At 34.4% G+C, this 24579-nt stretch overlaps 3 protein-coding genes across 13 annotated transcripts in view; 2 read left to right on the forward strand and 1 right to left on the reverse strand.

Moving 5' to 3' along the window:
• EXOC1L (exocyst complex component 1 like) overlaps window positions 1-19533 on the forward strand; it is a 47375-nt gene extending 27842 nt beyond the window's left edge. For all 3 annotated transcript variants that reach the window (XM_056802644.1, XM_056802645.1, XM_007496433.3), the window contains 2 exons: window positions 9974-10104; window positions 19110-19533. In XM_056802644.1, the coding sequence (XP_056658622.1) occupies window positions 9974-10104; window positions 19110-19376 (398 nt within the window). In that variant the 3' untranslated portion in view covers window positions 19377-19533. The remainder of the gene's footprint in view (window positions 1-9973; window positions 10105-19109) is intronic.
• The window catches only part of LOC103097375 (uncharacterized), a 150492-nt gene extending 126133 nt beyond the window's left edge, over window positions 1-24359 (reverse strand). Inside the window, exons 1-2 of one of the 3 annotated variants that reach the window (XM_007496430.3) lie at window positions 24203-24359; window positions 22170-22236 (exon numbers count right to left, since the gene is read on the reverse strand). The gene's annotated coding sequence lies outside the window, so the exon portion shown is untranslated. Of the gene's footprint in view, window positions 1-19258; window positions 19399-22169; window positions 22237-23913; window positions 24094-24202 lie in introns of those variants that run through there. The other 2 variants (XM_007496429.3, XM_056802642.1) reach the window with 2 other exon arrangements.
• EXOC1 (exocyst complex component 1) overlaps window positions 24241-24579 on the forward strand; it is a 53822-nt gene continuing 53483 nt past the window's right edge. For all 7 annotated transcript variants that reach the window (XM_007496434.3, XM_001362940.4, XM_007496437.3 and 4 more), the window contains exon 1: window positions 24241-24377. The gene's annotated coding sequence lies outside the window, so the exon portion shown is untranslated. The remainder of the gene's footprint in view (window positions 24378-24579) is intronic.

Raw genomic sequence — 24579 nt, forward strand, 5'->3', positions numbered from 1 at the left:
GTTATCCTAATTTTAGATAAAGAATGGATGCAAGCCAATAGCTAGTATATTTCTAAGGAAGGATTTGAACTCCCATCTTCCTGACTCCAGGTGCAGGACTGCACCACCACCAACTGACTATCAGCTTGTTAAACTTGTTGAAACTCTTTTGGCCTCTGTTTTCCTCATCTAGAAAATGAAATTGTTTCTTTCCAATTTTAATAGTCTATAACATAGCATCACTTCAACTAAAGTTCAATAGTCCAGTTATTAGAATTAAAGTAAATATGTTGGTATGATTGAAGTAAGTATATTCAGTGTGATTCATATTATGGATGAAGTCTGTGATTTCTTTGGCATAGGGAACTCCTAGTGAAGAAACCCTCTATCAGAGCAGTTAGGTATCTGATCTGCCTCTGAAAGGCCTGGTGACCAGGAAAAGACACTAAGTTATCCACAGTCAAACAGCCAATGTATGTCTGAGCAATGACCTGACATCCATCTTCCTAACTCTGAAGGCACCTTTGTACCAAGCCAGTTGGCATTTAGCATACTATACCGAGGACATTTCCTTCACTATTCATAAGAAGTGAAAGACAGTCTTTTGCATTTTGAGGGTGGTTAACTTCAAATAGAATGTCATTATGTTTCTGTGGAAACAATAAACCACACGATACTCCCTCTATCGTCCAAACAGCTCCCAATCTCAGCACCTCTAAAACTCTTATGACTTTCAAAATCCACAAGAATAAATTGATTCATTAGTTTGTTTCAGTTTCAGGGATCTCAAAAGGAATGTAGATTTTCCCCTTAGTAAACTGCTATCTCTTCCTTCTCTGAAATCTGCTTACTTTTTGTAACTTGTACGTTCTTAAAAACAATTGATTCTAGAAGAACTTTAGTCAATTGTTTCTGTGACGCATTGAAAAGCACATATATTTGAAATATATGTATATTCATATATGTAGACTTACTTATATATATGATGTTAGTCAACAATACATGGTATGTCCCCAGCCAGTAGGTCAGAATCTAATTTAATTACAGACAGTGAAACTTTATCTGATATATGTCTAAATCACATATCCCCTGACATTGCCCACACTTCCTGTACTTCTTCCACTTATGTCTCATCCTTCCCCTCTACAATTTATTGGCATTCCCAGAAGAAAAGAAATACAAGCAGCAACTTCTTTCTAACCACAAGAAGGCTATACACTGTCAGCTTGTGGTTCCTTCTCAGAATTCGCTCTCAGCATCCCTGAGTTTTGTTGTTCAGTTGTGTCCAACTCTTCGTGACTCCATTTTGGCATATTCTTGGCAAAGATACTGGAATGGTTTGCCACTTCCAACTCTAGCTCATTTTATATATGAGGAAACTGAGGTAAACAAAGTTAAGTGATTTGCCCAGGATCACACAGCTAGTCTGAGGTCAAATCCTTCCTTAGAAATTTACTAGCTATTGGCTTGCATCCATTCTTTATCTAAACTTAGGATAACTTTCCTCTTCTTCTAGACACCTCTTTCCCATTGGAAATCATCTTCATCTCTCTATCCCATCCCTATGAACTCAAGAAGACGTCTTCCTGACTCCAGGCCCAGCATTCTGTCTTCTGTACTACCAAGTTGTTACATTCCTAATAATATCTTTCACTAAGTCTTTTGCTATCATTAACAATGAAAAGTTTCCTCCTTATGGAAAGGCCAGGTACCTCAAATCTTGTGAGTGCAGAGCACTATACTAAAGATAATGGCCAAGGCAGTGATCTGAAGCACCCAAAAGTTAAATATAATCTCCAAAGACATGAAATGGAGTCACATTTGTTTCAATTCAGCATTCAAAATAGAGCATGGCCTAATAATCTTGAAACTAGAAAAGAGACTTGGGTTCAAGTCCCACTGATTTTTATGACTTTCAGCAAGGCATTTAAATATCTCAGTACTCTAGGTAACCCTCTAAGAATATATAAATGGCAGAGAAGGTATCAATCTGCACTGAAAAAAAAACAACTCTGGTATGAGTTCCCTATGCCAATGAAATCACAGGTCTATTCTCTATCCCAGCTATGTGTAAGATGCCATAATAGATGCTATGTTGCAGATACAAAGACAAAAAATGAAAATAATTCTGGTCTTCATGGAGTTTATTTTTTTCCTGTTAAATTTTTTTAACACACACACAAAAATAATGTTTTATAAAATATGGTCCAAATGGAGATAGGAAATAAAGACTAAGGATTATAATAGTAACATATAGCATAGTATAGCATAACATAGAATAGCTCGGCACAGTACATTATAGCATAGTCTAGAATAATAGCTTATTAGACTGGATGGGACTTTAGAGACTTTATTATAATCTAACACCCTTCCCCCCTTTTTTTATAGACAAGGAAGCCAAGGTCTGGAAAAGTAAGGGATTTTTTTGGAAATTTTTTTGTACAATATGTTGGAGCAACTTTTAAAATAATTTTAAATAAGTTACTTTATTTCAAAGATAACATTTTAAAAATATTTCCAAAGATCCTAAATTGAATATTAGTGACACGAGGGTACTAAGATTCTGAAGACAAGACAGGCCAGTTCTGAGCATATTTACTATTCTTTCCTTTCCGTGTGACAACTAAAGAACACAGATAACAAACAAAATTGCCATGAACTAGAATGACAAGTGATTTTGTAAAATCATTTCCAATAGTGTGGTCTCTGTACATCCAGAAATAATGAATAAAAGGAAACCACTAAATGCATTTGAAAAGAGTCTAGGGGGCAGCTAGGTGGCTCAGTGAATTGAGAGTCAGGCCTGGAGATAGGAGGTGCTAGGTTCAAATCCATTCTCAGACACTTCCTAGTTGTGTAACCCTGGGCAAGTTACTTGACCCCCATCGCCTAGCCCCTTACCCACTCATCTGCCTTGGATGGTGAGAGTTTTTAAAAAAGAGTCTATTTAAATTTGGAAAAACTGTTGTCAAGATTGTGAATTTAGTTTATTGTTGGTTAAAAAGGAGCAGCCCAAGGCCAATTTTTAAGTCAGGATTAGTTTTTTTTAACCCTTACTTTCTGTTTAGTAATCATTCTGTGCCAGAAAAGCAAGGGTAGGCAAACAGGGTTCAATGACTTGCCTAAGATCACAAAGCTAGGAAGCATCTGAGGCTAGATTTGAATCCCAAACCTCCTACCTCCAGGTCTGGCAATCAGGATTAGTCTTGAAAACCCATAGAAGTCCAATAGTCCAAAAGAAAGTACATAAGAACAGTGTGTCTTGAGACAAAAGTATTCATTCTCCTTTTATTAAGATTAAAGTTATCAGAAGATTAAAGATGAAATTAATAAAATGCCATTAACTACAGAAGGCAGATATCTTGAGCTATGGTATAATACTTTCTGCTCATCAAGAGCTTTAATTTTCATAAAATATTTTAAAAATTAAAAATATAAAACATTTAATATTTAACAAGATTTTGCACATCACAAGGCATTCTCCTTCAAAAGATATTTACTTGGACTCACTCACTCACACATGTACATTCACTAGACCAAATTGTATTTGTTGGATATTGTTAAAAGTCTCTGTGGGAGTGTTCAAATAAAATGTTTTCTACTTCTAGATCCGGGTCAAAACAGGGTCTCAGTTTGAAATGGTGGGTAGCCCATACTAGAGTTTCTCCACAGCATAGTGGATAGTCTGAAAACAAAAAAGATGAGCTTAGCTCCTATGTCTGACCTATCCTGGCCACATGATCCTACACAAGCTGTTTCATCTCTCAATGCTCTAGCTAACACTCTAATAATATAAGTTTCAAAAAAAAGTGATTGGCTGCATTAGTAGGAGTTCCCTCTACCAATCAAATCACAGATTCAATCCATAGCCTTAAAAAACACACTTGCTTTTGACATATAAATTATAGGCATTGTTAACATTGCTTTTGGCTAAGGATCCATTTTAATACACTGTTTTCTCCTAATTTTTATAATTTAAGAATTGTTGAATTCCTTGTCATGATTATCAACAAATTAATTAGAAATGAGCTAGCTTCTCCCAGAGACAGGACACTTACTCCCTTGAATATATGTGATATATCTGATGAACTGCTAGTGATGATAAACTACCAATCCTAAATTAAACTAACATTGTTAGTTGTCCAAATACTAAAGAATCTCTTCAATTCTAAGCAAGGTTCATATGAAAGATTCTTGTCCAATATCACATTAACTGTTAAATGTTAAGATTCAGACATCCATTTTGATAGGGGCATTTCCATATAGCTTGCCACAAATTGACATAGCTTCCCATCCAAATAGTTAACCCCCATTTGTTCAATTGGCTTAACTCCTTTCAATTCCATATGCTGAATGATAGGCATTTCAAGAGGCATTTCTAAAACAGAAATTGTATTGCACTTAAAAATTGAGATTAATGATAAGCATAAAGTGAAGCCTATAAAGCAAAAAAAAAATACCCACGTAAAACATTGCATCTAGATTAGCTTCTTTTTAATTAAGAATACTTTCTAACTGATAACAAGATTTTAGATTGTTTTCATTATGGATCAGTTACTGCTATATTTACAAAAATTGTATCATGGGGCAGCTGGGTGACTCAATGGACAGAGAACCAGGTCTGGACATGAGAGATTCAGGGTTCAAATGTGGCATCAGACACTTCCTAGTTGTGTGACCCTGGGCAAGTCACTTAACCCCAATTGCCTAGCCCTTGCTGTACTTTTGCATTGGAACTGTTACTTAATATCAATTTTAAGACAAAAGGTAAGGATTAAAAAAAAAAAATCACATGTAAGGCTAAATCTCATAAATACTTTCCCATTAGTCACAATGAGGATAAAGTTGCTCAAAAGCATTTTAAAATGTACATAATTCAAAGCAAAAGCGCAACTTAACTGGGTAATACTGTATGTGCAAAGAATAAGATGTTATAACTATCTAGAAACTTCTTTTTCTATTCAGATTTGTATAGTGGTTTAAGGTTTGCAAAGTGTTATTTGTTGTCTTAGCAATTTCACTGTTTTAGCAATTTCACTGTAAAGAACAAAACCAAAATGAGGTTTAAAGTAGATTTTTTTAAATAAAAAAGTAGAAAACTTTAAAAAAATCTTAACCTTTCTATTCGTCAGTTTAATCAATATATGACACAGTAAGTTGGAGTATACATCCTGTTATCTCCAAGTCTGCATAGATGTGGAAGCTGTTCAAGTAGCAAGATTGCAATGTGATAAGTTTTAACAATATAGCATAAGACATTTAAGACAATGTTTTATTCCTCCTAATGTCTACTTAAAATTTTTTTAAATGAAGCTGGTATTTGAAAGCTAGTGAGAGTGATGGCCCTATAATGCTTGCTTCTAAGGAAATAGATCTAGATAAAAGAAATATTTTCCCATTGCTGCTTAAAAACAATAACAACAATATAGAGATGTCAGATTTGGTCATTGTACTGACTTATTTGGGACATTTAGAAACACCCTCATTGGTTCTAATAACACACCCATCAAATTGGCAAAGATGATGAAAGAAGAAATTGACAAATTTTGAAGGGATTATGGAAAAAAACAAGGACTTATGGTGAACCTGTGAGATGGTCTTGCCATTGTGGAAAGCTATTTGGAACTATTCCTCAAAAAGTGATGAAACCACCCACATCTTTTGGTTCTTCAATAAAATTACTGAGCTTATGCCTTAAGAAGATCAAAGGATGAGGAAAAGGACCCAACTTTTTCTTAGTAGCAAAAATCTAAAAACTAAGGGCATACCAACCAATTAGAGAAAGTCTAAACACATATGATAGATACATAAATGAAATGTAATATTATTGTACCAGAAAAATTATAAAACTAACATATAAGCTAGAACAAACTATACAAAATAAAATGAAGTGAAATGAGCAGAATTAGAAAAATTTGTGGAAGAGTAACATAAAGAAAAAACAACAGCTTTGAGAGTCTTGAGAAATCTGATAAATGGAAATAATGAAACATAATTCCAGAGGACTATAGATGATGCTCATTATCTACCTTTTGACAAATTATGGGTTCAAATTGCAAAATGAGACATATGTATTTGGACATTGACAATGAAAGAATTTGCTTTGCTTGACTGTGAATATTTTTTATGAGTGTTTTTTTTAGTTCTTCTCTTCCTTTTACCCTCCCTCCCTTCCTTTCTTCCTTCCTTAATGTTATTCTTCCTTAATTCTTATTAATTTTTTTAATTCTAATTTTAAAAAATAAATATACTCTTCAAGATTTTGATATACATAAAGGATATAACAATTTAAACACCTGGCATTTAAAAATAGAAAATGGCATGTTTATGTGGTCAAATAAAATTTGGTATTTCTTTAATAAAAGAAATCTTAAGTATTCTAAGGCAGTTCTTTCATTTTCCATTTTATTCTTCAGACCTCTTAGAAAACATCATGCTCAGAAAACTAGACTGCTAGTAACTAAAGCAGGGTTCTTAAATGAAATAATTACAGCTGACATTTATCTACTGTTTTGAGGTTTACAAAGCGTTCCATATATACATTACCTAATTTGGTACTGTAGATATTATTATCCACATTTTATAGATGAGGAAACTAAGGCTTCATGATTAAATGACACTCATAGTCAACTAGCACCTAGTAAATATTGGAGGCAGAGTTTAAACCTGGGTCTCTTCTGACTCCATCCACTGCACTGTGCAGCATCTGTAGGTACTTAATAAATGTTTGTTTATTTAAATTTGGTCTTATGTTAGTGCTTAACAGTACTACTGATGTCAAAATAACAAGAAACTAAGTGTTAAGAGTTAAACACTTTGGGACAATTCTGAGGCACAGGGAGAGCTTTAATTTGGCAAAATAGCCTCTTCAGAGCCTATGAGACTCCAAGAATTCTCATAAGCCAAGAACCAAAGAGTCCACTTTGGCTGGAGTTGACTCAGTCTGTAATCTCCATGCATGAATTCTGCTGCCAACAAAATTAAATTGCAATATGTGTATTAATGCAAGAGCAATATGGAAATTTATCACATTGTCTTAAAACAGAAATGTGTTTCTAAAACACATCACATCATAGATTTGGTTTTAGTAGCATCATAAGTGGAATTGCATAATAACTAGCAGTGAGTAAAAGGATATTCTCCCAGGGAATTATAGGATCAAGCTAATCTAGATGTAATGTTTCACTTGGCTATTTTTTGGGGGGGATTATAGCCTTCACTTTATGTTTATCATTTATCTTAATTTTTAGGTGTAATACAATTTCTACTTTAGAAATGTCTCTTGAAATGCCTATCACTTAGCATATGCAATTGAAAGGAGTTAGGCCAACTGAACAAATAGGGATTAGCCAGTGAAGAATCCAAAGCCCTATAGCTGACCCTGTTATCTCTCTCACTTTTTGGAGTTCCTTCTGGAACATTAATTCCATACTATTACCTTCACTTCCTCTCCATTTCTCTTATAATCTCATTTTTGCCCTTAACACTGCACCAAAATGGCTTTCAAAAAAGTAACCAGTGATTTCCTCCTGGGAAAATCCAAAGTCTTTTTCTTCACTTTCACCCCCCTCGAGTAACATAAGTCATTTCATACAGCTTATTTATTGAAACTCTCTCCTCTCTTAATTTCCATGGCATTGAGTTCTCCTAATGCTTTGGTTATTCCTTTTTGTGCTTTTTACTTTTATGTCATCCTCTGCCTTGCATCTAACTATGAGCACATTCCAACTCTGTCCTTTAGTCTATGTTCTCCTTTTAACCAATAGGAGTCTTGGACTAAGGGAGATCAAAGGCCTTTCCATAGAGCCTGGGAGTATAACCTTAGTAACCTTAAGCTAGTCACAACTGTAGTGGACCCCCAATACAGCAGGATTTGAGTAGCAGTGTGAATCATGCTAAAGTGGAAAGTGAGTTGAGTTAATAAAGCCAATATAAGAGAGAAAACTGGAATTATTGACCGTTTAACACAGATTAGAAAGACATAGCAAATCAAAATGTAGTTGAACAAAAATAATTAGCATTTGATGACTCTAAACAAAAGACTTTTTGAACATCTACTACACATTCCATGCATCTCTAATAACCCTCTCACTCTCTGATCCTTCAAGGATGTTTCATGACATATAGCCAGGATATTAGAAGCCTAAGAATATTAAAAATTCAGCTCATTGCCTTTCTCCTCAAACCATCTCTCATTTTCAAGTTGCCCAGACTAGAAAACTTAAAATCAGACTTACTACCTTACCTTACTCTTTTAATATTTAATTGTCACTAATTCCTTTTCAATTAAAAAGTTTTTCCTATTTTCCTTTGAATTTCCACTGCCCTTACAGGTATTCACCATTTCCTGCCTAGATCACTCCCCAAAGTCTCCTAATTGGAGACTCCTTTTTCCTTTCCAATTTATCCTGTATACCATTTTCAAACTATTTACTCTAAAACAAGCCTTTCATTCCACTATTCAATAAATCATAAAGTTTCCCATTGCTTACCACTTCTCCAAGATTGAAATGACAGCATTTTGTATACTTTTGAGATTTTAATGCTCTACAATGGCTGAAGAACTCATGATCCAAGGGTTAGCCTGCTGATTAATCTCTAAGAATTCAAGTAATCTGACAACAGACATAATCCATTACTTGACTCATTCTCAATGTTTTTCTAGTTTGGTAGAATTTCTTAGACTTTACACTTCATTAATAAGATCTTTGAAATCTCAGGATCACTTCAGCAGAATGAGTCAGATTAGAACCTTGGAGCAGATTGAAATGAAGAATTTCATCATGTCATTCAAGAACCCAAACTTTTACTGCTTATCTCATTAAATCTAAAATACAGTTTCCAAGTTCCTCCATATTCTTTCTTCTCACCCTACCCTAAGTAAACTGTTTACTCTAGGCAAGTTAGTTTTTTCAGTGTAAAATATATATGGTATGTGGCTCAGTTCCCCCAACACAGAATGTCTAACTTCATCTTTACTTATTAAACAAAAAAATCATTCTCCTCTTCTCAGAGATTTTCCCCAGCTACCTTAAAGTCCAATGATGTCTCTCCTCTCTGAACTCTGCTGCACTTAACCTATAAAATTCCATTTACTTCCTTGATTTAAATCCTATCTTGTACTGTTTTCTCTTTGTTTCCCCTAATAGCACTCAAATATGTTAGAAGGCATATAATGGGTGACCAATAAATATATATTGATTTATTAATAATACTAATATTCAGGGATTCTGGGCTCTGACCTTAGCACTATTTAAAACTAATATATGATGCTAAGTGGTTTCTTTTTTAATTTCTGGGAATATCATCTTACATTTTATTTCGAGGACATGCTCAAATGTTTCAGCTGGAACTAAATAATATCCATTTTGTAATACTTAACGGATTTTTTTAAAGTGTTTATATAACTGAACCCATTATGCCCCAGTCATTTGAAGGTTATGTGTATAACTCAGCTTTGGTGTATAATCAGATCACTAAAGAATAGAGACACTCATGTGGAAGATAACAGGCATCTGCTTCTGGGAAATGTTCATTCATTTAACTTCTTAGTGCCATGAGACAAATCTCTGAAACTGTTAAATTGCATGTATTGGTAGAAAACATAAAACTTTTCTTACCAGTTCCTCAATATCCCAATGAAACCATAGATTTGACTTTAAAAACATTGTAAGTTTGATGCAATTAAGTATGTTACAAAGTTCATTGAAATAAGAGTCCAATTAAAATGCTGGTACTCAAAATTGTTGTTATTATACTTGGACAAGTCACTCCCCCTCTTTGGGTCTGAGTTTCCTTCTCTGAAAATGAAGACTGTGTACTAGATGATTTCTAAGGTCCTCTCTAGGTTGATTATTTTTTAGTTTCCCCACTTTTAATGAATAAAATACTTTGAGGTCATAAGATGAAAAGGAAATCCATAAGTACTATATATTGAATTATTTCATTGTCACGTGACAGCCTATGAAAACTATAAGTAGTTTTTGTCTTGCAGTGACTAAAAGAGAAGAAGTAAAAATAATTATCGTGAAACACTACAGAATAGGTCTAGATGAAAAATATGAAGTAACCAAAAAGTGGTCTTTGAATGATCTGGAGATGATTGATGGAAAAGAAGCTGATACTGTAAGTGCTATTTTATAATACAAATATTGAAATAGTCTGCTAAGCCTTCTGTATTCTCACATATTTTTGATACCCAATAGTTGTTAAGATATTTTATTTTGTGAGTGACCTTTTGGTAAAAAGAATTTATCAATATTTTTGTTCCATTTCATGAATATATTAAGCCTTTTCTATTAAGCATAATATTTAGTCTAGGATGTCCCAGTTAATCCCCCTATCAATCTCAAAATCTTATCCAGATGACCTTTAAATTAGCTGGATTTACTACTCCCTTCTCTGATCTCTTAGGGCTTCCTGCTCCCATTCCCATCCTAATATGAATTCTCATTACTTCAATTCCCCCTCCAGCAGAGATCACAACTAAATTAATTGAATCATAGAATCTTAGATTTGGAAGGAATCTTAGAGGCCAAATAATTTAACTTCCCATTCAATACAGGGATCCTATCTGTTCCTTTTTTTTTTTTTTTTGGATCTGAAACAGACTTTATTTCATTCCCTGGAAAATGTTTTTTTTTTTTCCATTTGAATAAGTTATTATTTAGTCAATTTAGAACATTATTCCTTGGTTACAATAACCACATTATTTCCCTCCCTCCCCTCCACCCACTCTTCCTGCAGCCAATGTGCAATTTCATTGGGTATTACTTATGTCCTTGATCAGAACCTATTTCCATGTTTTTGTTTCCACTAGGATGTTCATTTAGAGTCTACAACCCCAACCATATCCCTTCGACCCATGTATTCAAGCAGTTGTTTTTCTTCGATGTTTTTACTCCCACAGTGTTTCCTCTAGATGTGGATAGTGGTTTTTCTCCTAGGTTCCTCCGAGTTGTTCAGGGTCATTTCATTGCCATTAATGGAGAAGTCCATTACATTCGATTGTACCACATTGTATCAGTCTCTATGTACAGTGTTTTCCTGGTTCTGCTCCTCTCACTCTGCATCAGTTCCTGGAGGTTGTTCCAGTTCCCATGGAATTCCTCCAGTTCATTATTCCTTTGAGCACAATAGTATTCCATCACCAACATATACCACAATTTGTTCGGCCATTTCCCAATCGAAGGGCATCCCCTCATTTTCCAATTTTTTGCCAGCACAAAGAATGCAGCTATGAATATTTTTGTACATGTCTTTTTCCTTATTATATCTTTGGGGTACATATCTGTTCCATTTTTAGATTATCATATAACCTGTTTGAATATTTCCAATCACTTTTTTAGAAAGAAAAAAAAACACAACTGGTTGTCATTAAGTTCTTCCTCATTCTGAATTTAAAGATGCTCCCTTATACCTTCCAGATATCAGTACTTCCCTTTTGAACTACACAGAATAGATCTAACATCTCTTGGAAATGATAAACTTTCATATATTAGTAGATAACTATCATGTTTCCTTTAAGTCACTTCTTTTACAAGACATCTGTCTCCAGTTTCTTCAATAAGTATCATAAGATATGGTTTGATTTGTTTAAACACGTAAGTGGCCCTTCTCAAACTTGCCTGCTCATCAGTATAGATTGTAGTGCCAAATATATAATGCTTGTATCAGAGGCACCTTCCCAACAAAAAGGGCCTGGGTCTAAACTTTGAAGATTTCTCTCTTCTCTAGCTTGGCTGCTCTAATAAAAAGGGAATCTTAGAATGTTATTATCCAACAATTTCCAGAAGTTGTCCGTCAGCTTATTCATTATACCTGGCTATCTATCTGTTTCAACATAAGGCTGCCAGGGATCATCAGTCAATGGTACTCCTCCAAAGGGAATCTATTAACTCTCTATTTAAGGACCTGGGTTCAGGCATCAGAAAAAATAAATTTTATTTACACTATTAAGAACACAGAATGGCCCCAGAATCAGTTGAGAATTTCTTTTCTCTTTCCAATAAGGACCAATACAGAACTTTATGTTTTGATCCCAAAGATATCATGAAATAAGTGATCATATGCTTTACCAAAATTAAGATATATTTATAGCATTCTTTTACTCTACCAATCTAATAATTCTATTTTTAAAGGAAGAAGAAATTTAAATAATTTGGCATTACCAGACCTGCAATGAATCCATTCTTACTAAGCAACAATATTTTTTCTAAATGCTCAGAAATCATATATTTAGTAATCTATTGTCTAGTTTGCAAGAGATTTATGCCAAGGCTACTGTTCTATAGTTTTCAGGATCTACTCTTCTCTTTTAAAAATTGAGACAAATTTCTCCAACAATAATGTACTATTACATTACCCTTTCTCCAGAATTTCTGAGAGATTATTGACAATTGTTGTATAATCATTTCCTCATCTTTCAATATTCCAAGATACAAACAAATGGTTTTGGGCTACATATTTGAAATCATTGAAAGCAGCAACTTCTTCATTTATCAAGAGTTTTAGCTCTCTTTATCAGATTAAAGATCATTATCCTTATTAAAAATATATAGAAGCAAAAAGTTCAAAATTTCTCCTCTTTCAATTATCTGTTAACATCATTGCTACTAATCTATCAGATAATCCCATCCTTCTTCATCTTTTTTTTCCCAAATGTATGGTTTTTGAAAAATTCTCTTTAATGTTCTTGGGATGATTCACAAACCTCAAACCATTCTGGGTCTTAGATATCCTGACACTACTCTTAGAGGTTTGTGCTATTCTTTACATTTAATCTATATTGAATATCCATCTTTCTGACTCTTAAATATCACATGTCACAATCATGAAATATCTTCATATAGTATGTCAAATGTAAAAATATGAGATCATCAATGAGCTCCCTATTCAACCATAATATTTTCTTTAGGAAGGTCACTTTTATTCTATTTTCAAATTTTCATTTTTATAATCTCTCTTTTTTCCACAAACTACACCCCACTTTAGAGTTTCCAGTCAAAAGTTTATATCAATATTTTCTCTGAAAAATTTTTAGATATATTTTTCTTAAGTATAGAATTGGGAGGCTGTGCCTAGCATTGCCATTCTCAATATATGACCTTTACTTATGATGTAAAATCTAAAGCTCTAGGAATTGTGTCTTCTCACAGCTCTTGTAACTGAATTCTCAGAAATCAGCATATTTATTGTTTTAAACAAGTCATGTAGTTCTAAATGCAAGAGTTTAGAACCAGAAAGAAGACAACTTTGAAATGGAAAAGAATTGAAACTATATTTATGGAAAGGCAACCACAGTGTCTGGGATTTAGAAGGCTACTTGTCACAATCATGAAATATTTTTGTATATTAGAAAGAGCATTGGTCTGAAAGTTAGGAGATCATAGTTCTATTCCTGAAATAGTCACGAACTAGCTGTATTGCATTAATCTGTCTATTTTGCTTCCCTGGGTGTCTGCTAGCTCTTCTCTTTTATGAGAAAATCTGACTAAATAATCTCTATATTCCTTTTTGCCATTAAACCTCTATGAAATTAAAATGTTTAAGATTCAACAAATGGATAAAAAGACCATATGATGTATTATTTAAAAACATCACAGAACTATGAGTAATATTTTCTTTATGTTATTAGGGGATATCCATATAAACAGGAAAAATATCGATGGCTTGGTAAAAGGAAGCATTTCTTTGTAATTAAATTCACTGTGCCTTTTAAACTGAAATTATAACTGCCTAAGAAAAGGAAATATTTTAGCTTTCCTCTACATATCTGTTGTTTTAAGCATTATGGTAGTAAAAGATAGAACAAAGCATTAAGTGATAAAAACAATACTAGCAAAGATACAGCAATCTTCACTTATTTGTCTCCTGATCCAATCATTAGATAGAAAAGATTTCTTTTTTCTATGTGATAAGAAAAAGAAGTTACAAATGTACATCTTCACTTATCCTTTGCTCAACTAACTATATTATGCCTAAATTTAAAACTGGATAAATTGCTAAGATCATATTGGTGCTCTTGTATTCCCATGGATCCATGAACTTGCTGATATCCCCTTCAATAATGCAAAGTAAAACTAATCTATCCTTGCCCAACACTTGTCCATGCCCTCCCCTAAAATTATAACAAGGGGCCCACCAGCAGCCCTTCTCACATTTTCTTGTCTTTGTGTGGACACCAAAGGATGATACAATTTGTCCATTGGTTGTCCTTTGCTCATACTTCATGACTGCTACATATATATTCCTCATCATATATTTCTCTGATTCTATCATTTACAATACACTTGAGCTCGAGATTTGTTCCTTCCACTGATTGAATTTAAACTTTGGGGATTTTTTTGGAAGAGGTTGTGGTAAGGACATTATTATACTTTCTCTTAGGATTATTATAATATAAAATAATAGACCATGGGGTCTGGGCCAGCCCTTACTTTTTTAGCCCTTACTTTCTCGTCTTAGAATCAATATTAAGTATCAGTTCCAAGATAGAAGAGCCGTAAGATTTAGGCAATTAAGGTTAAATGATATGCCAAGGGTCACAGAGGTAGGAAGTATCTGAGGTAAGATTAACCTGGAATGTCCTGGCTCTATTCACTAAACCAACTAGCTGCCCACAAGCATATATTTCTTTTTTTTATTTTATTTAATTAGTCAATTTAGAACATTATTCCTTGGTTATAAAAATCATATTCTTTCCCTCCTTACCTCCCCCTACCCTTCCCGTAGCCAATGCACAATTCCACTAGGTATTATATGTGTCCTTGATCAAAGCCTATTTCCATGTTGTTGATGTTTGCACTAGGATGATCATTTGGAGTCTACATCCCCAATCATATCCCCCTCGACCCATGTAATCAAGTAGTTGTTTTTCTTCTGTGTTTTGGCTCCCACAGTTTTTCCTCTGAATGTGGATAGTGTTCTTTCTCGTAAATCCCCTGGAATTGTTCAGGATTACTGTATTGCCACTAATGGAGAAGTCCATTACATTCGATTGTACCACATTGTATCAGTCTCTATACAATGTTCTCCTGGTTCTGCTCCTCTCACTCTGCATCACTTCCTGGAGGTCATTCCAGTTCACATGGAATTCCTCCAGTTCATTATTCCTTTGAGCACAATAGTATTCCATCACCAACATATACCACAATTTGTTCAGTCATTCCCCAATTGAAGGGCATCCCCTCATTTTCCAATTTTTTTTGCCAGCACAAAGAATGCAGCTATGAATATTGTTGTACAAGTCTTTTTTTTTTATTATTATATCTTTGGGATACAAGCCAAGCAGTGCTGTGGCTGGATCAAAGGGCAGACAGTTTTTTAGTGCCCTTTGGGCATTATTCCAAATTGCCATCCAGAATGGTTGGATCGATTCACAACTCCACCAGTAATGTATTAATATCCCAACTTTGCCACATCCCCTCCAACATTCATTACTTTCCTTTATTGTCATGTTAGCCAATCTTCTAGGTGTGAGGTAATACCTCAGAGTTGGTTTGATTTGCATCTCTCTGATTATAAGAGATTTAGAACACTTCTCATGTGTTTATTAATAGTTTTTACTTCTTTTTCTGAAAATTGCCTATTCATGTCCCTTGCTCATTTATCAATTGGGGAATGGCTTGAATTTCTGTACAATTGATTTAGCTCTTTATAAATTTGAGTAATTAGACCTTTGTCAGAGGTTTTTGTTCAGAAGATTTCCCCCAATTTGTTGCTTCCCTTCTAATTTTGGTTGCATTTGGTTTTGTTTGTACAAAACTTTTTAATTTAATGTAATAAAAATTATTTCTTTTACATTTTGTGATTTTTTTCTAACTCTTGCTTGTTTTGAAATCTTTCCTTTCCCAAAGATCTGACATGTATACTATTCTGTGTTCACCTAATTTACTTATAGTTTCCTTCTTTAATTCAAGTCATTCACCCATTCTGAGTTTATCTTGGTGTAGGGTGTGAGATGTTGATCCAAACCCAATCTCTCCCATACTCTCTTCCAATTTTCCTAGCAGTTTTTTTAATCAAATAGTGGATTTTTGTCTCAAAATCTGGGATCTTTGGGCTTATCATAGACTTTCTTGCTGAGGTCTAGTCTATTACCCCAAGTCTATTCCACTGATCCTCCTTTCTGTCTCTTAGCCAGTACCAAATTGTTTTGATGACCACTGCTTTATAGTATAGTTTGAGATCTTGTACTGGAAGGCTACCTTCCTTCGCATTTTTTTTTTCATTATTTCCCTGGATATCCTTGATCTTTTATTCTTCCAAATGAACTTTGTTATGTTTTTTTTCTAATTCAGTAAAAAAGTTTTTTGGTAGTTCGATGGGTATGGCACTAAATAAGTAAATCAGTTTGGGTTAGGATAGTCATTTTTATTATGTTAGCTCATCCTACCTATGAGCAATCGATGTTTTTCCAATTGTTTAGATCTAGTTTTATTTGCATGAAGAGTGTTTTGTACCTGTGTTCATATAGTTCCTGTATTTGTCTTGGGAGATAGATTCCCAAGTATTTTATATTGTCTAGGGTGATTTTAAATGGAATTTCTCCTTCTAATTCTTGCTGCTGAGATGTGTTGGAAATATCTAGAAATGCTGATGGCTTATGTGGGTTTATTTTGTATCCTGCAACTTTGCTAAAGTTGATTATTTTGACTAGTTTTTTAGTTGATTCCTTTGGATTCTTTAAGTAGACCATCATATCATCTGCAAAGAGTGATAGCTTGGTCTCTTCATTGCCTGTTTTAATACCTTCAATTTCTTTTTCTTCTCTAATTGCTGCTGCTAGTGTTTCTAGTACAATGTTAATAATAGAGGTGTTAATGGGCCTCCTTGTTTCACTCCTGAACTTATTGGGAAGACTTCTAGTTTAACCCGATTTCAGATGATGTTTGCTGATGGTTTTAGATATATACTGTTTATTATTTTTGGGAAAGGCCCTCTTATTGCTGTGCATTCTAGTGTTTTCAATAGGAATGGGTGTTGTATTTTGTCAAAGGCTTTTTCTGCATCTATTGAGGTAATTGTGTGATTTTTGTTGGTTTGCTTGTTAATATAGTCAATTATGTGGATGATTTTCCCAATATTGAACCATCCTTGCATTCCTGGTATAAATCCCACCTGGTCATAATGAATAACCCTCGTAATCACTTGCTGGAGTCTTTTTGCTAGTATTCTATTTAAGATTTTTGCATCTATGTTCATTAAGGAGACTGGTCTATAGTTTCCTTTCTCTGTTTTTGACCTGCCTGGCTTTGGAATCAGTGCCATATTCATGTCATAAAAGGAATTTGGTAGAACTCCTTCTTTACTTATTCTGTCAAATAGTTTGTATGATTTTGGGACTAGTTGTTCTTTGTTTGGAAAATTCATTTGTGAATCCATCTGGTCCTGTGGATTTTTTCTTAGGGAGTTCTTTGATGACTTGTTCAATTTCTTTTTTTGATATGGGGTTATTTAGTTATTCTATTTCTTCTTCTATTAATCTAGAAAATTTATATTTTTGTAAATATTCATCCATATCACCTAGACTGCCATATTTATTGCCATATAATTGGACATAATCATTTTTAATTTAATTTCCTCTTCATTAGAGGTAAGGTCTCCCTTTTCATCTTTGATACTGTTAATTTTGTTGTCTTCTTTCCTTTTTTAAATTAGATTGACCAGTACTTTGTCTATTTTATTTGTTTTTTCAAAGTACCAGCTTCTAGTCTTATTTATTAAATAAATAATTCTTTGACTTTCAATTTTATTAATCTCTCCTTTAATTTTTAGAATCTCTCATTTAGTTTTCATTTGAGGATTTTTAATTTATTCACTTTCTAGTTTTTTAATTTGCATGCCCAATTCATAGACCTCTGCCCTCCCTAATTTGTTAATATATGAACTCAAGAATATAAATTTCCCCCTAAGTACTGCTTTAGCTACATCCCATAGATTTTGCAAGAATGTCTCATCATTGCCATTTTCTTCAATGAAATTATTAATTGTTTCTATTATTTGTTCTTTACCACAAGCATATATTTCTTAATCAAATATATTTTATATGTTTCTTAAAATAATTCAGAATATTCCTAAAAGAACAAAGAAAAGAGATCTTTAAGAAGTACATTGGATTCAGTCAAAGAAGCTTTATGTTAACTTGGAAAAAAGCATTGTATTATAACCACAAATCCAATTAGAGATAATGTAATTCATTCATTACTATTTGGATAATTAAGAATTAAATTTATAAAATGAAACATAATTTAGGAATAAGTAGATGGACTGTTATATCTGAATAAAGTGTTCATAAGTTGAATTCACAACTATCTGGCTGTTTAGATATAGCTGAGACATGAAAAAGTGGTGCTGCCAAATTCAGAAGGGAACTTAGTTATGGAAACACAAATTCATTGGAGAATAAATTATTTTTAACAAGCATAAAAGAGACTTGTCTTCTCAACCAAGCATTTATACATAAGATTGTCAATATCAAATTAATAGTATTATTGATTAGATCAAACAATAATGTCAAAAGATGAATTAACTGGCTTTCCTTTTATGCCAGGATTAGTCTTGTATCTTTCCAAAATCTGTATAATGGTAGCATGTTGTATGGAAAGGGTAGAAAGTTTAATGTTCCATTTCTGAGCTTAGGATGGGGCAAGTATTGTACCATTCAGCAGAAAAAGAAAATACCCTCCTTTTGACCTTCCTTGGATTCTATAAGGAGGTTTATATTACTATATACTCCTTTCTATTTTCAAATAAATCCACATACACTGAGAAGGAAGGACAACTGAGTTTAGTAATTCCTTTGTCCCAGGTGATGTTTTTATTAGTACTGATAGGGGGAAAACATTTGCACTACCAGAATGATTTACTTTACAGTCAATTGGAGAGGGGGAGGGGGAATGTTGTATTCATGTAGGAATGTCGATTTTGAACTGAATGTGTTTAGAAGGCTTTTAAAAATATATCCTTAATGTTGATATTTTAAATCAATATAATAATAAATAATTATTTATTTATAATAAATAATAATAATAAGCATGGGAGACCAGCAATGGGGATTAGTGAAACAGTGGTATCTGTCTCTGAGATTATGACAAAAATAATAATTCCTCCTCCCTTTTTTCTTTTAGGATAACCCATTTTTTGATCTGCATTTCAAGAAAGTTTACAGATTGGAAGCTTATAGTTGTGCTTCTAAATATGCCTTTGCCCGAACTGTAAACAAGCTGAATCATGCTTATCTTAAAAAGGAATTACAAATTGTGAACTTTGATCCTACCTACATAAATGATGATTCAATTTGGTCTTCCAACAACAAGGACTGTTTAGTACTTATGAGAATATGCTTCTATGCTTTCAATCTCTTGTGTCTCTCTCTGTGTCCTCTGCCACTTTGACACCAAATGTTGCTTTCATTCACCAGCTTCCTATTTTTAAAAATCACCATGTTAAACATTGATACTCAAATTTGCTCACCCCCTTTATTAGTAACTGTATTTCTATGGGAAAATAGCAAATCAATTAAATGAAGTAAAATCTGTTTACTTTTTGCTACTCAGTAGTCTATGTTTCTCTGTCTGCCTATTTGCTCCTTAGTAACTTTTAAAGGAGTCAACTAATAATGATGAATAAGATTATTTACTAAATCTAGAATGAATCCTCTAATTACTAAACAGTATTGAGGATATTGAGATATGACCTCATTTCAGTCTGTAGTTTGGTGTGCTGATAAAAGGAACCTGTTAGATGTTTTTAAATGAGTAGATATTATGTAATCTTAAAACTATTTCGATGAAATTTACATAGAGGTTGCAAATATATACAATCAATAGGGGGTGCTATGAAACAAAGCTTGGCTATATGAGAGCTTTCACTTTCACTATAGTAATGTAGAAGTGAAGAGACTTTCCAGAACATGTTTTCTCCTCCCATTAGAGACATAACTTTCCCTTGGTCTACATCTCTACCCTAGTCCCTCATGTTAGAGTCTGAGGCTTCTCCAGTGTACCTCATTCTATGCCATACTCGAATCTGATTCAGGAAGGGCATATGTAGCCCAAGGGAATGATCCTGATTCATTGGATCATGCCTCTCTACTTAAGAGTTTATTAAAATTTATTAATCAAAATCAGAATCACAAATTTCTATGACAGCCCATCAATTCTAGCTAGCTCAACCAGCATTTTAACTCTCAGAAATGATATGGATCCCAGGGCAAGGCTGCCATTCCACTCCTATACAGCAATATTCCATGAAAGTAACACATTATCTAACCTCCCTTTGCAGTTTGCAAGTAACTGAGTTCTCAGAAACTATACCAATGGAGCTTATGCCCTGAAAAGTTCTACTAAATTTTAAAACAAGTTTCAAGTTTGATCTTAATTGATAGGGTGTGCCTGCTGCCTAAGGACCAGCTTAGCTAAGGAAGGTACTAAGAAGTTCATCAATAGTACACTGATGACTAGATAATAAGGCATCCTTTGATGGCTATGACAATTTATAGCACATCATTCCTGAGACAAGGTCCCAGGGACATATATGATCTATTGAGTACTATGAATACAGTAAATATAACTGGAGAAAACAGAGGGAAGAGGAATAGACACATTCATCAGGTGAGAGAATAATCAGAAGGGCATTATATATCTTCTAGTATCTCCATTGCATTGTTTCTATAAGTTTATGCAATTTATCAATGGCAACTTTTGATTATGAATATTATTAATTAGAATATTGGCTTAATGAAGGCAATAACTGCTTTTCACTTTGTTGTGTCCCAGAGTTTGCCCATGATAGTTTTTTTAATCAAGGCCTATTTTCAATAAGAAGAAAATCCCCACATACACCAAAATATTTAAAGCAGCACTTTTTGTGACAAACAAACAATTGGAAACTAGCAGATGGGTTATATATTGCACCTGGTTTTTTAAAAAAAATTTTCAATGTATCTACTAATTGTGCTGATTTTTTTCCTCTTAAAAAATACTATTAGTTATATAGGATAGCTTTGTGGGAGGAGGAAGAAGGACACTGGGAATAAATATGATATAAGAAATAAAAGAAATCAATAAAAGCTTGCTGTATTATAAAATTTTTCATAATAATATCTTATAAATAAAATATTGTCAAAAACAAAACTATTGACAATTGTCATAGTTTAAAGATTGATACTTAAGCAGCCAATCATCAGACCCTTGTAAGAGCATTAGTTTGAGAACCATTATTGCAGATGGGTCTTGGTTCAGAACCATGAACTGTCTAGTCTACTCAGAAATAATCGGTGATTTTTAAAAATCATGTTACTATTATGATATTGCTATCTTCCATATCCTTTTACTACTCCCAGACAGGCCTATAAAGATAAATCATTACATATAAGGCTCATGAAATCACAGCATTTCACAGTGGGTACCTTAAGGATAATCTAGGTTAAATTGTATCTAAGCAGGAATCCTTTCTACAAGTACAGTCCACCAATGCTCATCTAGCCTCTACTGGAATACTCCTAGTGATGGGAAAGCTAATCTAGCTTCTGGATTCCTCTAATAAATAAGTCTGATTTTTTGTAAATTATTTTTACCTTGCTGTTTAAAATGCTTTATAGATGTCATCTAAAAAAAGTATTCACAAAATCACTTAGATGGCAGTATTTGTTGTCTACATTTTATGGATAGACAAGCTGACCCTCAATGGGAATAAGTTCTTATATGATAATTACAGTACAGCAAAGATGATTATGTAGTGATAGAGAGGCAGGCTGGTAAAGTGGATAGAAAACCTGTCTCAGAGTCAAGAAACACTGTTCAAATCCCTGACTGTGACACATAAAGGTAAACCAACCCTAAGCAAGGCATTTTAAGTTGTTAGTGACCTAGGCAACTCTCTAATGTTCAACATTGAAGAAAAGGTGTTGATTTGCATTGAGAAAAGGTATTTACTCAATTGGAATTTCCAACTTTGTTTTTGCTTTTCTTTGTATTCCCAGCTTTCTTTATAGTCCCTAGATACATAGTAAATTTTTAATAAATGTTTGTTTACTGAATGAATAAAATCAGAGGTCTGGCTTATTCCATGTAGTAATATTCACATTTGTAATAAATTACTATAAGATGCCTAAGAAAAGTTTTGCCCCCCCCCACCTTCTAATATTTACAAATAAAAAATTCTGGCAATAGTCCTGATTGTCTTACTGTTTCAAGGAAGTTATGTGCTGTTGCTGGTGTTCTCAGTTCTCTGACATCTGTGAAAATCTTCCTTCTTCAAACAGATACATAGATAAATTTAAAATAAGAGGAAATTCAAAAATTTTAGTGTAGTTTTTAAGTTTTCATTTTAAAAATGCTAACAATGTGAAGTGTAAAGAAGAAATGATGAAGGCAACTAATGTAGGGTTCCATACATAAACAAATCATGAAAATATTAAAGATGTATTCAAAAGCTGACTCTAATGAGCAAAGTGTTCATGGACCAGACTTATGGAAATATTTCTAATATTGCACATGATTGATTTCTGAATCCTTAAATTGAATTGGGGCTCAAATTTTGTCTCAGTCTGGAAGGTTTGCAGACAAGTTCTAAGGTGCTTTGTAATGTCAAAGACTTACATTTGCATTCCTAAAATAAGCCTGGGGCCAGCATCAGATACCTGGCAATCTGTAATGTTTTCAGTTCTTTTGGCTTTGTCATTAACATGTTAAAACTTCTGATGTACTGACTGTTTGATTGATACCCCACAACGCCCATTCCTACTTTCCTCAATAAAAACAGCTCAGCTCAGTCACTCTCAAGATCCTCTGTCCACCTGAGAGGCTGACATACTGACCTTATTTCACCACACTATGTCTTGTCTCTGTATTTCTTATTTCTCTGATTCTTATATATCTCATCTATTCTAGATAAGCTTAACCCTTTGCTTTCCAACATCCAACCTCACTTCACAAGTGATTCAAACCCAAACAAGAATTTTATGTATGAGCTGGACCCTACAACTAAGATTTCAAAGATTAAAGTTGGATGAAACAATACCCAGGAAAAAGGATAAATATGTATTATTTCTTTACATGACTTAAGGGCCCTCAGATACCTTTTCCAACCAACAATCAAAAGAAGCTTAAATAAGGGCTCCAAGGAGAGAGAGCATGAATGAATTTGTAGAGTTGGACTTCTATCTCTGTAGAGAAAGAAATCAAATAAACTCCTTTTCTTTATTCGGAATGGCTATTCCATAAGCCCATAGGGCTTGGCATAATATCTGTATCTACTCATACAAATATATTTGTTAGTCCTGAGGCCACTAAGCAAGTCAAGCAAACCTCCATGCTGGCAGCATGCTCTTAGAAGAAGCAGGTCACCAGAAAGGTGAAAAAATGCTGATATAACTATGGATTATATACCTGTATTCTAAATAATAGGACCTACTCCCTCAGCAGTTTGCCAGGACCCTCACACCTTTGTCCAGTTGTGTGAATTTGTGTATAATGATTATGGGTGGTTTGGAGAGGAATAACTTGCTTTCAAGAAATAGTGGAAAAGGACATTGTTGATATCAAGAATACTGTATTTAAACCTCGAGGCATTTCAGAGAGGGGCTTTCTACTCTAGTGAATATTATTAAAAGCAAAATTAATTCATCCTAAGTACAAAAATACAATTGAGGGGACTGGAGCAGATGTTTAATAGCCACTCTAGCTCTGTGGCATAATTTACACACATTTGTCTTCTTATTTTCCAGAGGGATTGAGGAAATCTTTCCACAATATTTCTGCCTATTCTTGCTTCTCTTAAACCTCCCGTCCTCCTTCATCATTAACAAACAAAATATTGAGCAACTAGCTTACTATATAATAAAGAATAAGGGATCTGGAGTAAGATTATAATTTCACATTTTTAACTAGATAACAAAGATGTCTTGTCAAGGAGGTGACAAACACCTACAGAGATGGCTTCCAGCTGCGCTGGGTTTCCATTCTCTTGTCCGGGAAGTGCCAGAATTCCACGAAAAACAGATCAAGCCTGGGTACTCCAGTCGACCCTCTCCCCTTCCTCCTTCCTCCGCCTCCCGCCTCTTTGTTCCAATTGAGTTTCTCTGTCTCTCAAGTTCTGTGTCCGGATCTGTGTCTGTTTCCCCCTCTTCCCTCTTTTTGACATGCGCAAGCACACACACACACACACACACACACACACTCTCTCTCTCTCTCTCTCTCTCTCTCTCTCTCTATGGTACCTCTTTCCGGTTCGGCTCCCGGTCACGTGACCGGATGTAGGAAATGGGCGGGGTCGGGGCTTTGCCAGAGGTGCATTGAGACTGAAAGAGTGAGAGCTTGCTGCCTGTAACCGACGCGGCCTCCGCCCCAGTCGGGTCCCCTCACGAAGGAGTCTGGCCGGCCCGCGCGCCTCGGGTAAGGGAGAGGCTGCGGCTGCAGCGTGTGCACGGTGGCTCCGGGGAAGGCTGCGGTCGCCCCTCGAGGGCGCTCCTCTCCCTTGGAGACGCGGCCGTCAGCACCCCTGCGTCGCCCCTGCCCTGTCACCCGTGTCAACGCCGAGGGGAGCTCTCGGGCGGCGCCTTACCTTCTCCTGTCCACACCCCCTCTTCCCCCTACC

This window comes from Monodelphis domestica, chromosome 6 (genome assembly GCF_027887165.1).
Source record: "Monodelphis domestica isolate mMonDom1 chromosome 6, mMonDom1.pri, whole genome shotgun sequence".
Taxonomy (NCBI): domain Eukaryota; kingdom Metazoa; phylum Chordata; class Mammalia; order Didelphimorphia; family Didelphidae; genus Monodelphis; species Monodelphis domestica.